Source organism: Chanodichthys erythropterus, chromosome 24 (genome assembly GCF_024489055.1).
Source record: "Chanodichthys erythropterus isolate Z2021 chromosome 24, ASM2448905v1, whole genome shotgun sequence".
Lineage (NCBI taxonomy): Eukaryota > Metazoa > Chordata > Actinopteri > Cypriniformes > Xenocyprididae > Chanodichthys > Chanodichthys erythropterus.
The window spans coordinates 2425679-2442140 of NC_090244.1; the positions used below are offsets into that span (position 1 = coordinate 2425679).

General features: G+C 36.8%; 1 protein-coding gene across 1 annotated transcript in view; it reads right to left on the reverse strand.

The window, feature by feature from the left end:
* The window catches only part of wnt7bb (wingless-type MMTV integration site family, member 7Bb), a 56431-nt gene extending 48045 nt beyond the window's left edge, over positions 1 to 8386 (reverse strand). The window contains 2 exon segments of the mRNA XM_067378847.1: positions 8047 to 8317; positions 8320 to 8386. Of these exon segments, the coding sequence (XP_067234948.1) occupies positions 8047 to 8317; positions 8320 to 8386 (338 nt within the window).
* Between the last annotated feature and the right edge of the window lie 8076 nt (positions 8387 to 16462).

Below are 16462 nucleotides of genomic sequence, written 5' to 3' on the forward strand. Positions count from 1 at the left end.
AGGACTCCACCGCAAGCGAGGCAAGTTGCAACGAGCAATGCGTGTGTCAGCAAAAAAAAAAAAGGCACGCAGGAGTGGACGGGTCGGTGTCGCTGCTGGGAGAATAGCTGCGACTTATGGATTCCATGTCAAAATAGATCAAACAATGCGGAACAAAGACAAGGAATGTTCATTGGAAATCGGATACGGCTGGTTTGATTCTTTTCTGGTTGTGTTTCCATGTCCACAAAGGCTTAAGAATTACTCTTAAATACAAAAGCACATGTGTGAGGGACCCCTCTCGCTCTGTGTTTAAGAAACATCTCCTGTTTCTGCATATAATCGAGGGGCGAGCAGCTAAAAGTGTGTGTTTATTTAAACCCCTCTGTGAACACAAACTAACACTCGACCACACGTTAAAATAGCGGCACAATGCAGCGCCTCCAAAGCCTTCCAAACCCGTGTGTTTGGGCATTAGGTGAGCCGCTATGAGGACTATGAAGTTTCCCTGCCAATCCATAGATCTGTTCCAAACCTAGTGAGCTGCCTACCTAGAGAGCATCATAGGCACGTTCAAAAACGTACCTAATTATGGCCAAATTCTAAAGGCAGCATCCCACGTCCCATACTTGGTAATCTCAGAATGCAATGCAAAATGCTTCTAAATGGCAGACAAAGTGAGATAAATATTGATTGTAAATATAGTTACAATACTGGGGTTTGGGGTCATTTTTCATTCAGTAAGGATGCATTTAAAGTGATCAAAAGTGACAGTACAGACATTTATATTTATAATGTTGCAAAATATTGTGTTGCCGTTCATTAATCGATATATAAAGCAGTGCATCTGTTTTCAGCATACCAGCATATTAGAATGATTTCCGAAGGATCACGTGACAATGAAGACTGGAGTAATTGATGCTGAAAATTCAGCTTTGATCACAGGAATAAATTACATTTTAAAATACTTTCAATTTAGCAACTGCATAACAAAACCCTGGCAACCACATAACAAAATTCAAAACACTCAAAGCACCTTTGCAACTGCGTAACAACACCCTGGCAACCACATAATGAGATACAAAACACCTTTGCAACTGCATAACAACACCCTGGCAACCACATAACAAAATTCAAAACACTCAAAGCACCTTTGCAACTGCATAACAACACCCTGGCAACCACATAATGAGATACAAAACACTCAAAGCACCTTCGCAACTGCATAACAACACCCTGGCAACCACATAATGAGATACAAAACACTCAAAGCACCTTCGCAACTGCATAACAACACCCTGGCAACCACATAATGAGATACAAAACACCTTCGCAACTGCATAACAACACCCTGGCAACCACATAACAAAATACAAAACGCTCAAAGCCCCTTTGCAACGGCATAACAACACCCTGGCAACCAGATAACGAGCTACAAAACACACAAAACACCTTCGCAACTGCATAACAACACCCTGGCAACCACATAACAAACCTCAAAACACTCAAAGCACCTTCGAAACTGAATAACAACACCCTGGCAACCACATAATGAGATACAAAACACTCAAAGCACCTTCGCAACTGCATAACAACACCCTGGCAACCACATAACAAGCTACAAAACACCTTCGCAACTGCATAACGACACCCTGGCAACCACAAAACAAACCTCAAAACACTCAAAGCACCTTCGCAACTGCATAACACACTGGCAACCACATAACAAAATACAAAACGCTCAAAGCCCCTTTGCAACGGCATAACACCCTGGCAACCAGATAACGAGCTACAAAACACACAAAACACCTTCGCAACTGAATAACAACACCCTGGCAACCACATAACAAAATAAAAAATGCTCAAAGCCCCTTTGCAACGGCATAACAACACCCTGGCAACCACATAACAAACCTCAAATCACACAAAGCACCTTCGCAACTGAATAACAACACCCTGGCAACCACATAATGAGATACAAAACACACAAAACACCTTCGCAACTGCATATATATGAAGCAGTGCATCTGTTTTCAGCATACCAGCATATTAGAATGATTTCCGAAGGATCACGTGACAATGAAGACTGGAGTAATTGATGCTGAAAATTCAGCTTTGATCACAGGAATAAATTACATTTTAAAATACTTTCAATTTAGCAACTGCATAAAACCCTGGCAACCACATAACAAAATACAAAACACTCAAAGCACCTTCGCAACTGCATAACACACTGGCAACCACATAACAAAATACAAAACGCTCAAAGCCCCTTTGCAACGGCATAACACCCTGGCAACCAGATAACGAGCTACAAAACACACAAAACACCTTCGCAACTGCATAACAACACCCTGGCAACCACATAATGAGATACAAAACACTCAAAGCACCTTCGCAACTGCATAACAACACCCTGGCAACCACATAACAAGCTACAAAACACCTTCGCAACTGCATATATATGAAGCAGTGCATCTGTTTTCAGCATACCAGAATATTAGAATGATTTCCGAAGGATCACGTGACAATGAAGACTGGAGTAATTGATGCTGAAAATTCAGCTTTGATCACAGGAATAAATTACATTTTAAAATACTTTCAATTTAGCAACTGCATAACAAAACCCTGGCAACCACATAACAAAATACAAAACACTCAAAGCACCTTCGTAACTGCATAACAACATCCTGGCAACCACATAATGAACTCAAATCACACAAACTCCGTAGCATCTGCATAATAACAGCCTAGCAACCACATATTGAGCTACAAAACACTCAAAGCACCTTAACAACTGCATAACAACACCTGCAAGCACATAACGAACCACAAAACACCCAAAAACCTTAGCAACTGCATAGCAACACCCTGGCAACCACATAACGAGATACAAAACACCTTCGCAACTGCATATATATGAAGCAGTGCATCTGTTTTCAGCATACCAGAATATTAGAATGATTTCCGAAGGATCACGTGACAATGAAGACTGGAGTAATTGATGCTGAAAATTCAGCTTTGATCACAGGAATAAATTACATTTTAAAATACTTTCAATTTAGCAACTGCATAACAAAACCCTGGCAACCACATAACAAAATACAAAACACTCAAAGCACCTTCGTAACTGCATAACAACATCCTGGCAACCACATAATGAACTTTAAAACTCCGTAGCATCTGCATAATAACAGCCTAGCAACCACATATTGAGCTACAAAACACTCAAAGCACCTTAACAACTGCATAACAACACCTGCAAGCACATAACGAACCACAAAACACCCAAAAACCTTAGCAACTGCATAGCAACACCCTGGCAACCACATAACGAGATACAAAACACCTTAGTAACTGCATAACAACACCCTAGTAATCACATAACAGGCTACAAAACACCTTAGCAACTGCATAACACCACCCTGGAAACCACATAATGAGCTATAATGTGCAAAACACAAATGCCAAAATACACATATGCATACACACACACACACACATAAAACGTATTTTTTGCCATGTGCATTTAGTATGATGACTACACGCTTTGCAAAACTAATGATATGATATGATATAGTCATCACATAGTTTCATCTGCAAATGTTTTTTCCCATAGCTCCATAAATCAGATTTTGGGCCGCAGAACATGCTGCTCTAGAAACAAATGAAATGCTCCACCCTTTTTTTTTGTATTTATTTGGCTTTCATTTAAAACCTCTTATTATGGCTGTCCTGCTCATCCACAGTCATAAAGTACCAAATGACGTTGTTTCTGGTTAAACAAGTGATGTCTTTGATTAAACAAGTTGAATATAGACCGTATCCTTCAGAGCAGGTTATTGTGATGTAAAGTGTAACTCGATGACCTGAAGAAAAGTCAAACATTGAGATTTAATATCTCAAATGAACATCAATAAGAGTGCATTATTGCTTGTCTTCTGACACTCTGCATGAGAAAAAAAGACCTGTTTGACCTGGAGCTCCATAATAGATCTCAACAATGTCTCAAAGTCTGCAATCAAAAGTCACAGATCTCAAAATGAATTTCTCAAATGATCTGACACATTCACTTATAGCTCTGAAATGAGGAATACTTTTAAAAAGATTGTTTAAGAGTGTAATATGAAGTTGCACATCAACCACAACCTCGTAAAATACAAATTGCAACCTGCTAGCTGCATGTTTAACGGCTTCTTAACTAGTCCTCGTGTTTTCTGACCACACAGGTAATAAGTCCAGCAAAACACGCACGGTATTTTCCCATCTGAAAATAACCATGTTTTTACCAAACGACCCTACACTTAAATAGCCCCAAATGTAAGTTTAATTGTGGTCCATATAAAATATGACAAAATAAATCAGTTCTGTCTCACAAGGAAGATTTCAAACACGAGTAGGATTTCCTGGTAAATGAGGAATAAATAATCCCCAGGATGAGTAAATGCACTCTACTTTTAAACACAAGAAAATAAATGTTCCCTGTGCGCTTGGCTCCAGCTATCACCCAGTCCATTCTACTTAAAACAAATCCTGCTAAAACAAACTCTAAACTACCAACATGGATGAACTGGCACCAGAAAACTCTCAAACCTCAGACTACATCTCTGAGCATTCAGAAAAAAGAGGAAATGTGACTTTTATGGGCCTATTTATACGTCTAAAACGGCAATTTATTAAAACTACGTCTCTTTCAGAATAGCAAAGCATCTTTCATACTAATAATGGGACATAATGAATTGATATTTCTCACAAAATAAGATTTTTTATTATCTGAGATTAAATTTTTATGCTGCTATGATGGCGGGTGGTTTAGAGGAGGTTAAATTATGGGTTTTGATTGAAAATAAACTGTAATATCTGGGAAAGTCCAAGTTCTTCTTGTTTTCCAGTACAAATATCTAAACATTCTTAAATCAAGATACATTTACTGGAGATGCAAAATGACTTCAGATATTAAGTCTGAAAAATGGTGAAGAAAAAAATCTGCTAGTGGAAAACAGAAAAACTACAACTAAATTCAAAGGGAAAACATTGATTTTTCTGACTCTAATGTCAGACATTTTTCTTATTTTCGGCAAAATTTTTAAAATATATTTTTCAGAAAACAAGAATAACTATATTATGCCATTTTTTAGCATCTCAAGTAAAAGTATCTCGATATTTGTACTTGAAAACAAGACAAAATACTGAGGAACAACACTTTTTTTGCAGTGCAATGTTTTATTTTACATATCAGTATGCAACTATTAACGCAGAATTGGAGGGAACCAAATGTAAAACTTTAAGACCTTTCCACACACCAAATTTTCCTCATAAAACTATTAAAAACATCCAGATGAAGTAGATGAGAGATTCCCTGATTCATTTGCTCTTACCACGGCCTTCAAAAAAAACTCAAACATGCCCATAACTATTAGCGAGAGCCACGTACTTCCTTTTTAACCTCCTTTAAAAGCCATTATTTCCACAAAATGTATCACATTTGCAATGTGCCACATAAAGGCGGTTTAAAATGTAAAAGCAAACAATAGTGGCGTTTGTGATGTCAAAACCAATGCTATACATAGACTCACCCGCTTAAATGGCAACAAAAACCCACATCTATTTAAAAAATTGAGTTTGGGGTCTCCCGCTGCTAAATTAAGACCTTGGTCTGGAGGTCATTTAACAAAGAGACACAACAAGGCTTTCGGAAGAAAGTAATTTGACAGAACAAATGCATCGCTGTCAGTCAAACGTGCTGCTCAGAAGTTCACTTGGAGAAGATCAATGTTCACATTCGTTTTTTATTTAAGTGAATTAACTACATGGACTTAAATGCATATTTTGCACAAGTTGTCATAAGGGCTTTATCTCAAAAGCTTTGCGTTAAAAGACCACTTGTTTTCTCCGGCAATGCTTTTTCTTTTCTGTTATTTTTGCGAATTCTGTCAGCCAAAGTAAAATTCCAGTATGTTTAACACAATAAACCCACAAAGACAACTATATATCTGAAAGGTTGTACAAGGGTATTTTTTTAATGTATTAAAATTCAGCTCAGGGCAACTTGTCACATGCATTTTAGTTAATTTGTTGATTAATAATATCTGCACTCTAAAAAAATCCAAGTTGGGTTGAAAATGGACAAACCCAGCGGTTGGGTTAAATGTTTGCCCAACCTTCTGGGTAGTTTTATTCAACTCAACTATTGTTGAAAAATGACTGTATTGTATGCAAGTATGTTGGAAATGAACATATATGTTTAATAAATGAACAATAAGTTTAATGAATAATATTTAAACAATAAATATTTCATTGCTTATTAATAAATGTTCACCAATGTTATTATTGTTGTTATAAGTCTGACTTTTAATTTCGAACCAATTTTTGGGTTCATTTTAAGCCAGACATACAGTAACTTTTAAACAATAGTTTTGTTAAATAAAACTGCACACTGGACAAACATTTAACCCAACCGCTGGGTTAAAACAACCAGCAAAATTGCTGGGTTTGTCCATTTTCAACCCAGCATTTTTTAGAGTGTGTTGGTCAAATGCATGCATGTTAACTTCTGCTGTTTCATGATTTTTTTCATTCACTGCTGAAAAGTCTTTAAATAGCCTATTATATGAATAGTATACCCTTTATATTGTGACAACTTACCCCTAGCAATAACAGAATTGCTTGTTTATAGTCAAGACTTTGAGGTTTGTGACTACACAGAAATAAACATGAACTATTCACTCAAGTGTGACAACTAGCCCCACAACTTCATTAGAATTATTGTAATCAATTGCATTTGCATGCAAAAGGTGTAAGATGGATGCTCGCGGTGTTCAGAGCAGGTGAAGGTTAAACTGAGAAACCGTCTGTCTGTAAAACCAAAGTAACTCATAATTGAACACACACAGTTTATATATGAATCTTACTGAACTTCTCTGCCACTCAGTGGCCAAATGAAATTTGCTTCCATTCAACTTCAACACTGAACAGCACTTACATTTCCCAACCAGAACCAGATTTGCACTTCAATATCCTCTTAACAAACGATGTTTCATAAATAATTCTTCCTGTTCTGACTCTAAAAATGACTACCAGTGGTGTAACCCAATGCAGTCATATTAAATAATCTGTAATCGTAGATGAAGCACATCTCAAGGTCACCTGACAAAACAAACAGTATTTACATTGTAGCTTCATGAACTTATCTTTACCCTAAGATTCACACGAGATCAAACAATCTATCAAAATACAGTCCGAATCTTGCATTTGAACGCTTGTGGAGGTTCCTAAGAATCTCAACACCATCAACATCACATCATTCATTAAGCTTATCTAAATATTAACTACCATATTTACTCAATCTGTCATGAGTTCATTCAATAAAAACCCCCTCCAGATGCAGAAGTCTCCCTACAGATCAATACTAAAGGTTAATGTTTTATTAATCCATCCTTGTACACAATCACTCAAAGGTTTGGACACGTCTAGAACATTACAGTATAATAGTACAACTCTGGAATAACACAAATGGAAGTTTGGGAATGATGTAGTGACTAATATATATTACACAAATGAAAAGCGATTGAAGCTCACTCCATATCAATCCCAAAGATCTTTATTGTAATTTTTTTTAGCATGAATGTTCTTGATGGTTTCAAGCTCTTCTAAAACATGCAATTCCCAACTAAGCTATGATAGTTAATAAGACTCAAATAAGATTTTTTCCCAATGGAGTCTATACGATCGAATTTTCCATAAAGTTTCAAATTGGAATCTTGGAATTCCAAATTGGAATGCATGTTCCTTTGGCATTTTGTGAGGGATGCGTTTTAAAACAGCATTGGAGGAGTTCCCATGCATGCTAGACACTTGTTAGTGAGGTTTTCCATCAACTGTCCAACTATTCCACTTCATAACATGCATTTAAATGCTAGTTTTGTTAAGGAATTCAACGCATTGTCTGTGAAACTAATTTAAAGCATCTATGCCGAAGCCATCGTAAGACACAGTAAAGTGCGTCCAAACTTCAGACTGGTTTTGTATGAACATGAAATCAACAGTTTTAGACGTTTGTAAACTTACAGGTAGCTCCCGCTGGTGAGGATGAGGAAGATCTGCGGATAATAGACAGACAGCAGCACACTGCGCGATGAGAAGAGGATCATGGTGACATATGGAGCGAACGGACGCTTTTCTGACGGACTGAGAGAAAGAAACGCGTTTAGTTCCAGTTGCGCGTCCGTGATGTTCGGTAACGGAGCTTCCTTTACGCCGCGCGTAACTCCCAGACGCGTGTGTGTGCGGAGGAGACGCGCTGTGTCATCGCGTAGTTCGTTCGGTCGGAGCGGGCTGATGGTTTGGGGGGGATTTGGGGATGGAAACAGAAGTGGCTCTCTCCTCTCCGGAGACTCCGGGCTGCCATTGGGCAGAGGACGGCACCATCACACCACCATCCGCCCACTTTTGGATAAAGGGGCCACACTGACATCGCGTCCGTGCCCGCTGGAGAGGTAACGAGGCTCCCTAATGCACAGCTTCACTTTAAAGGTTTAAATATTATCTCACAAGTCCTTCATATATGTATTCAACGAAAATATACATTTTGTTTACTTCTAGCCGTGTGCGAATGCTTCCTGGATTTTTGGCGCAAAATCGGTTAGGTGCTTTAGCGGCCCTCATACTATCCAAACTTTATTTACTATTCAAAACAAAATATTAAGTTGGGAATACACGTAAACGTCTATAATAATGTGATAAACGATAGCGGTTGCTTGTCTATTTAGCGATGTGACACGTGTTCGTGAATATTTAGCTACTATATGCTAAGTGAAAATAGCTATGCCTTTTTGCTATCATTTTTTTGTGGTAACTCAACCATCCTAAAACTTGTATACAAGTAAATATGTAGGTTATTTTGACAGAAATAGACCCTTTTCACATTTCCGTGTTTCTCAGTAGTGGAAAATTTGATAGCAGATGAATGAGAGACGACATTAAATATATATTTGCGCACATAGCAAAAGAAAACTCTTTAATAGTGTTTTCACAACTTTCAAAAAGAGGGAAAAAATCAGAAGAGAGAAAGATGCCATTTTTACCGTACTAGAAACAGTTTACGATAGGGTTTACGATATTGATGACCATTAAAACGCGTCATCACAGTCTTTCCGCGGAAGTCACCATAGAAACAGCAGAAGCTTGCTGTCATTTTTTGTGGTAACTCAACCATCTAAAACGTGTATACAAGTAAATATGTAGTTTATTTTGACAGAAATATACCCTTTTCACATTTCCGTGTTTTCAGTAGCGGAAATTTTAATAGCAGTTGAATGAGAGACAACGTTAAATATATATTTGCGCAAATAGCAAAAGAAAACTCCTTAATAGTGTTTTTACAACTTTCAAAAAGGAAAAAAATCAGAAGAGAGAAAGATGCCATTTTTACCGTACTAGAAACATTTTACGATATTGATGACCGTTAAAACGCGTCATCACAGTCACCATAGCAACAGCAGAAGCTGGCTATCATTTTTTTGTGGTAACTAAACCATCTAAAACGTGTATATAAGTAAATATGTAGGTTATTTTGACAGAAATATACCCTTTTCACATTTCCGTGTTTCTCATTGGCGGAAAATTTGATAGCGGTTGAATGAGAGACATCTTTTTTGTGTTTCCATTTGCGCAAATAGCAAAAGAAAACTCCATAATAGTGTTTTCACAACTTTCAAAAAGAGGAAAAAAATAGAGAGCGATTGATAACGGCAATCAAAAGAGAGAAAGATGTCATTTTTACCGTACTAGAAACACCCTCATATCGTTAACTAGTTTTTGTAATTTAATGAAAATGTAATATAATACTAAATGTAGTATTATATTTGTACATATTTTTTAAAAAAAGGAAAAATGAAAATATAAAAAAACTGCAGGATTTACAATTTTGATGACCGTTAAAACGCGTCCTCGCGGTCTTTCTGCGAAAGTCACCATTAGGGATGGGCGATACCACTTATTTTTGTTTACACATGGTTAAAATGTTTACTTGGTAAACCATGGAAAATCTACAAATAAGCCTATGCCTAGCTGAACTATGGTCACTGTAGCAATGGTTCATTTTCAGAATATAATTGCACAAACTATGTAGGCTAACAATTTCATTTTGTTTATTATGAAATAACATAATAATAATATACATTTTTTTCTGTCTTCTGTTAAGCATTGTTCTGGGCTGCGTTTCCCAAAAGCATCAATAGTTTCTTACGATACTAAACGCAGCTCTGTTTGAATGTCGTGTCGGCAGTGAGCGAACACTCTGTGATTGATTGGTTCTGACAGCATTTACGTGTTCAGATAAGCAGGAAAATACTTCTACTACAAATTATTCGCTAACACATAGGGAATTTTTATCCAATTCAATGCATATAGTATGCATTAAATTTATTTTTAAATAAACAAAATACAAAACACCTTAGTATCAATATTTTAATTTGAGTATCAGTACTTTAAATACTCAGCGTCAATATCGATACTTCATATCGATCTGCCCATCCCTAGTCACCATAGCAACAGCAGAAGCTCGAGAGCTTTCTGTTAGAATCTTCGAATTGACAGAACATAAATTCTTTTCACTGTTACTTTCACACTAGTTTGTGGCTTTTAACAACAACAGAACCATTTTTGGTAATAGGCTACTAAACTTTTTTTTGTTTTTAGGTCCTTAATTGAACCATTAAGGAACCTTTTTAGAAGATAAAAAATGAGTACAGTTAATTTAACATACACTAGTCCAAGGATAACCCATAAATCTGTAGGTCGGCTTTATTAATGCTCTGAGTGAAATGCAATGCTTGTACCTGCATGTGCTGTATATCTTAGAGAGGGTGAAGGGGGTATAGTGACAGATATCAAGCCTGAGGGGTGACAAAACAGGTTTGACCTGATGAGACCCCACATTATCTGAAGATCTCAAAGCATGCTTTCAGTCATATGAGGTCTTGGGAGCAATCTTCTGCCTTCTTAAGATTGCATGATTAATCTTAGAGCTTTGACATAATGACAAATGTGCTTGCAAGAGTCCAAAAATGAGGAGAAAAAAGAGGTTTTCTATTTTATAAGTCACTGTAAGCTGCGTATAATCACCTGTTTTGGATAAATAACAGCGGCATGAATGGATTTCCACTTCAAAAGATGGATAAAGCTATGATCCTTTATCTGTTTGTGCATGCAGAAAGGCATAGATCTAGATATGATATAGTAATTCCATTTTGCATTGCCGAGAGTATAATTTCTCAAATGTACAGCAGTTAAATATAAAAGTAAATCATGAATAGACTAGATGACAGGCGACCCTCTGTTGGAATACGAACAAATCCCTAAAGAATTCAGGTGAGGTCTTGCAAAACTCGAGGGTAAAGGAATGTGGAAATACAACTCGGCATGCTGTTATTACTGAGGCTATAGAGAGGTGAAAGCAAGAGAAAGAGAGTAAACCACAGATGAATCTTCCTTTAAACTAGTTAACTAAGGTGGAAAAAGAGCTGTAAAGATCAAAATCACTCAAAAGAAGACCTTAAACTCCTCAAATAGCTGCAGCAGGTGTACTGATCTGAAAATCAATTGCATGTATTTATAATGGCAATAAATGCGATGCAAATCAATATATTAAAAAGCGCAGGACAGGACGTAACAAAAAGGTTATAGCTTCATGATTTTACTCAACAAGCGTGATCCGAAATTAATCAAAATGTCACGTTTGGTAAATTTACGGTTAGTGTTTTGAAGCAAAATGCATAAATATATGCATTAAAGTGCATATATGTACTTTTTCCCATTAGAAAGCAGAGGTAAGTTGACAAGATCATGCTATAATTCACCAAAAACGGCATTTTGCTAATGATCTCATACTAATTGGGATAATAAAAATGCATTATCACGCTGCACACTGTAAAAAAGAAATGTTGGTTTAACTTAAAAAAGAAAGTTGCCTTAAAATTTTGAGTTCATTGAAATTAAAAATTGAGTTGATACAATGGTTCAATCAACAGAAACTCGAAATATTATGCTGTATGAACCACATTAATTATTGATTTATTTTTTTACAGTTCAGAATCATTTAAAAAGAACTAGTGAAGGCAAAATAGATTCAAAAGTGCTTTAATTTGAACTTAAAATCATGTAGATTTTGATGTTATGCATCAACTACCCAAATGTAAACATCAAGTTTCAGAGCAAGCATTGCCAGGCACGTTCTGTACGTTTGCATTGCATTTAAAGCGCATTTACGTAGCATAATGCATCTCCTCCACTCACCCGAGCCTAGAATAAATGATGCCGAAACACAGGAGCACGTTAAAGATCCACAAGCGTAGGGGTCTGACCATGGTGTCCAGTCAGTGCAGAAATCACTCCGTTCCACCTGCGCAGGTAAACACGCTGTTTCTGTCTCTCCGACGGGTCTTTCTGATTCCCTGTAAAGTTAGAAATCTGAGAGCCATAGTCAGGGTTCAGATCGAGGATGCTTTGCTGTCTCGTTCTCGGGTTTGAAAGCAAATTGAGGGTTACAAACGCTGTGTTTTCAAGGAGGAGCGAGTCGAATGTTTTCAGGTGAACCTGCCGTGAGTGTCAAGTTCCTCCTCCTCTCTCTCTCTCTCTCTCTCTCTCTCTCTCTCTCTCTCTCTCTCTCTATCATCGACTGCTGCTGCTGCTGGTGGTGGTTTGTTAAATTCTTTCCATTTCTCCGCAGGTGAAAGTCTAGGGCAGGTAACACAAGCCTTTATCCACGCCCCTTCGGCTTTACACTCACAGATGAGAGCATTTTACAGGCATGAAACACGTGCTTCGGCTGCACAGACCACAAATGAAAGGCATCAAGGCTCAACCCTCTCTTTTCATAATGAAATTGGCTGTAAGTCTGTTGCACAATCAAGTGATCATTCCATGCATACGTTTCATGGTTGATAATTCATGACTCGGGGGAGGCGGGAACGAGATTATCTCAGTTGATTTGATCCCTTTAAACATTCAAAGATATTTTGTGGGTGCTAACATCATATTAAGCAATGCATTTGAATCAGAGGTTGTTTTTTTGGATGCATTCCCATAAAATGTTTAATATCGCAGTTGTTTCAGGTTAAAAGGGCAGCAAAGAAACTCCTGCATCTCAGATGTTTCTCCTGATAAAAAGACCTCAGTAATCTCACATGTGTCTCCTTTAGAGCTTCAGAAGAGATCTCAACAATTTTCTCAAGATCAAAAAGTCTTCAAAATGCATTCATTTTATTGCTCTGAAAACTTACTGTACATCAGCAACTGAGTTGATTGAATTTTGTTTGTATTTAAATCCTCTAAGGAACTTTAGGAGACAAATAAGCAACAAAAATCACCAAATCTGCTTTTAAGAGGTTAAAAAAAGATGCATATTTGGCAGTTATAGATTTAATATATCAGCAGTTACACATGCTCTCCATTTAAAAAAAAAAAAAAAAAAAAAACATTTAAAATAGTGAGCATTTAAAATAAGTGAACTACACAAAAGCTAAAAGTTGATTAGATTAAAAACAAACATCTAAAATATACACTTTTCCATATGCAGTTTCAGTACAGGTTCAGTTAGAGACTGTTTGTATCTGAGCAATGAGAAAACAACACTCCCCCTTGTGGTAAAGAGCAAACATCTCACTGCAACCGCCCAGGATTACACATATGATTTCACTGGATTATATGGAGTACATTTAATAAGCATATTCTGAGAAACTAATACTTTAAAGCTTATAATTAATACTCTGCATTCTTAGTAGAAAAACGTTGCTGTGGTAACTCAAGATATTTTCTATTCTACATGCGTTCATATGGTTTTGGGTGGTATTGTGTGTGTGTGTGTGTGTGGTACGGCAGTGCCTGTCGATGGTTAATTCTAGCTGGCATAACTACAACTCCTGGTAACCAACAATTGAATCAGTTAACAGGAGTTTTTAGTTGTATGACTTAGTCTAAATTCAGGGGTTAGTGGTAATGTAGTAATCTAAGCAAAGCAGTGAATTTCTAGTAGTCATGCAGTTTTCTTTGAGGGCACTATTTTAAATAAAATTTTAAGAAACAAGCCTTGGAACAGAAATTATTTTCTTCAGTATTTTCGTCTTTTACTTGAGAAGCAAAATTTACTAAAGACATTAAGTCTTGTTTTCTGAAAAAAATGTATCAAAATTAAGTGAGTTTATGCTTAAAACAAGAATAAAATTAGTTTTCCCTTTAAATTTGGCCTTTTCTTACCCCATTTTATTTTTAAGCATAAAGTTACTTGATTTTAATATATTTTTAAGAAAACAAGACTTAATGTCTCAAGTAAAAGCATCTTGATTTAAGAATGCTTAGATATTTGTAATGGAAAACAAGACAGGAATACTGAGTAAAGGCCCGTTCACACCAAGAACGATAACGATATAGTTCTAAAAATCCTTCTAAATGTTCTAAATCCACATCACAGCTGCAACACTAACAGCACAAAGGAATCATATTGTTTGAATAACTTTCAGAACCGTTTTTTTTTTCCAGACGATGAATGCTAAAAACAGCAACAATCCATCAACAGAGCGAAATCGTCCACTGGTGTGTATAATATAGTTATTGATATAGTTATAGTTATCATTCTTGGTGTGAACAGGCTTTAAGAAAATATTTTTTTGCAGTGGCAACATGAACTGAACTAGATAGGCCTAACAATATGAAAAATTGCAATCAAATTAAAAGGATAGTTCACCCAAAAATAAATATTATCCCATGATTTACTTGCCCTCAAACCATCCTATGTGTATGACTATCTACATTTAGACAAGCACAATCGGAGTTATATTAAAAATAGCCTGGCTCTTCCAAGCTTTATAATGGGAGTGAATGGGGCTCAAGATTTTGAAGCCCAAAAAAAGTGCGTTCATCCATCATAAAAGTAATCCATACGGCTTCAGGGGGTTAATAAAGACCTTCTGAAGCGAAGCGATGAGTTTTTGTAAGAAAAAAATCCATATTTATAACTCGAATACGGCCGTTAACGGATACAAGTGATTATAGGTTATAAAGTTATAAATATGGATATTTTTCTTTCAAAAACCCATCGCTTCGCTTTAGAAGGCCTTTATTAACCCTCTGGAGTCATATGGACCACTTTTAAGATGGAATGATTCACTTTTTTCGGCTTCAAAATCTCACTTACAATTCACTCCCATTATAAAGCATGGAAGAGCCAAGATATTTTTTAATATAACTCCAAAAAAATTAAATTGTCTGAAAGAAGAAGTCATATACAACTAGTATGGCTTGAGGGTGAGTAAATCATGGGATAATCTTCATTTTTGGGTGAACTGTCCCTTTAATTGCAATGCTCTCAAATAATGGTAATTCAAAGACATTAGCGATGTGCACAGCATATAATTAGACCAAAAAGAAATGGCTTTATAAGTAAATTGCATATTTTTATATCATTAAAAACACATCACTGACCCACAGCAACCGTCCAGCTGATTTTAAATGAGAAACATCTGACCTGAGCTAAAATCTCCATTTGCTCCCCTTTGAATCACCTTCCCAGGAGAAACAACTGAGATTGTGATATTTTGTCCAACGAGACAAAAACCGAGGCCTACAAATGTAAACGTGGCGGCACACAGATGGACGCACACACACTTATGAAGTAATGATTCTCCAGTACTTCCTGTTAATGGCACTAGTATGTCACTCATCTGTTCAGATGGTTCATTTTTGTTGACAGAGAAACCCAACAAACCACAGAAATGCTTTGTTCCTTGACATCCCTTCTTTTACAGTTTTAAGAGCGCACTTCAAAACAAGCTCACTGTTACACCAGATGGTCGCTTGACGGATTGAAACTCAATATAAAGTTGCTCAGGGGGTGATTGTTGCGGCGTGGCGGTGTTTGAAGCGTCTGCATAAAACCATGCTCTTGTTTGTCACCATGGCCATAATTTTTTGATTTAGCTTCATTAAAATGTTTAAAGGACAACCAATCTGCTGCTTTTATGGAGTCCAATTGTCAGGACGGCATGTGTCAGTGCATTTTCACGCCACATCTTTGTGTGCGTGCAGACGGGTTTTGTGCTTTATTTGAGTCAAATGTGTTTCCAAACGAACTTCAAAAAAGACAAAGGATGATGTCATGTAAGACAAACAGGTCGAATGCACACAGATTGCTTCTCCATGAATGGCTAGCTTAGCTTACACTAGCTTTGTGAGGCAGTGGACCTAATTGTCTATTCATTAAGTGATTTATTTTAAGTATAATTCATCAAAATATTGTATCACTGAAACGAAGTAGGTCGTTGCGAGATGTGAAATTCCCCTACGCAACATAAACAGCTATTAAAAACAAACACACGGTTAACTAGCACTTACTCTCATACTCTGGCTCTGTTTCAAAACCTTAATGTGGGCAGAAATTTAAAGCACGCTCGAATTCATTCATTTTTCCCAATATTGTATTTTTTTCTTA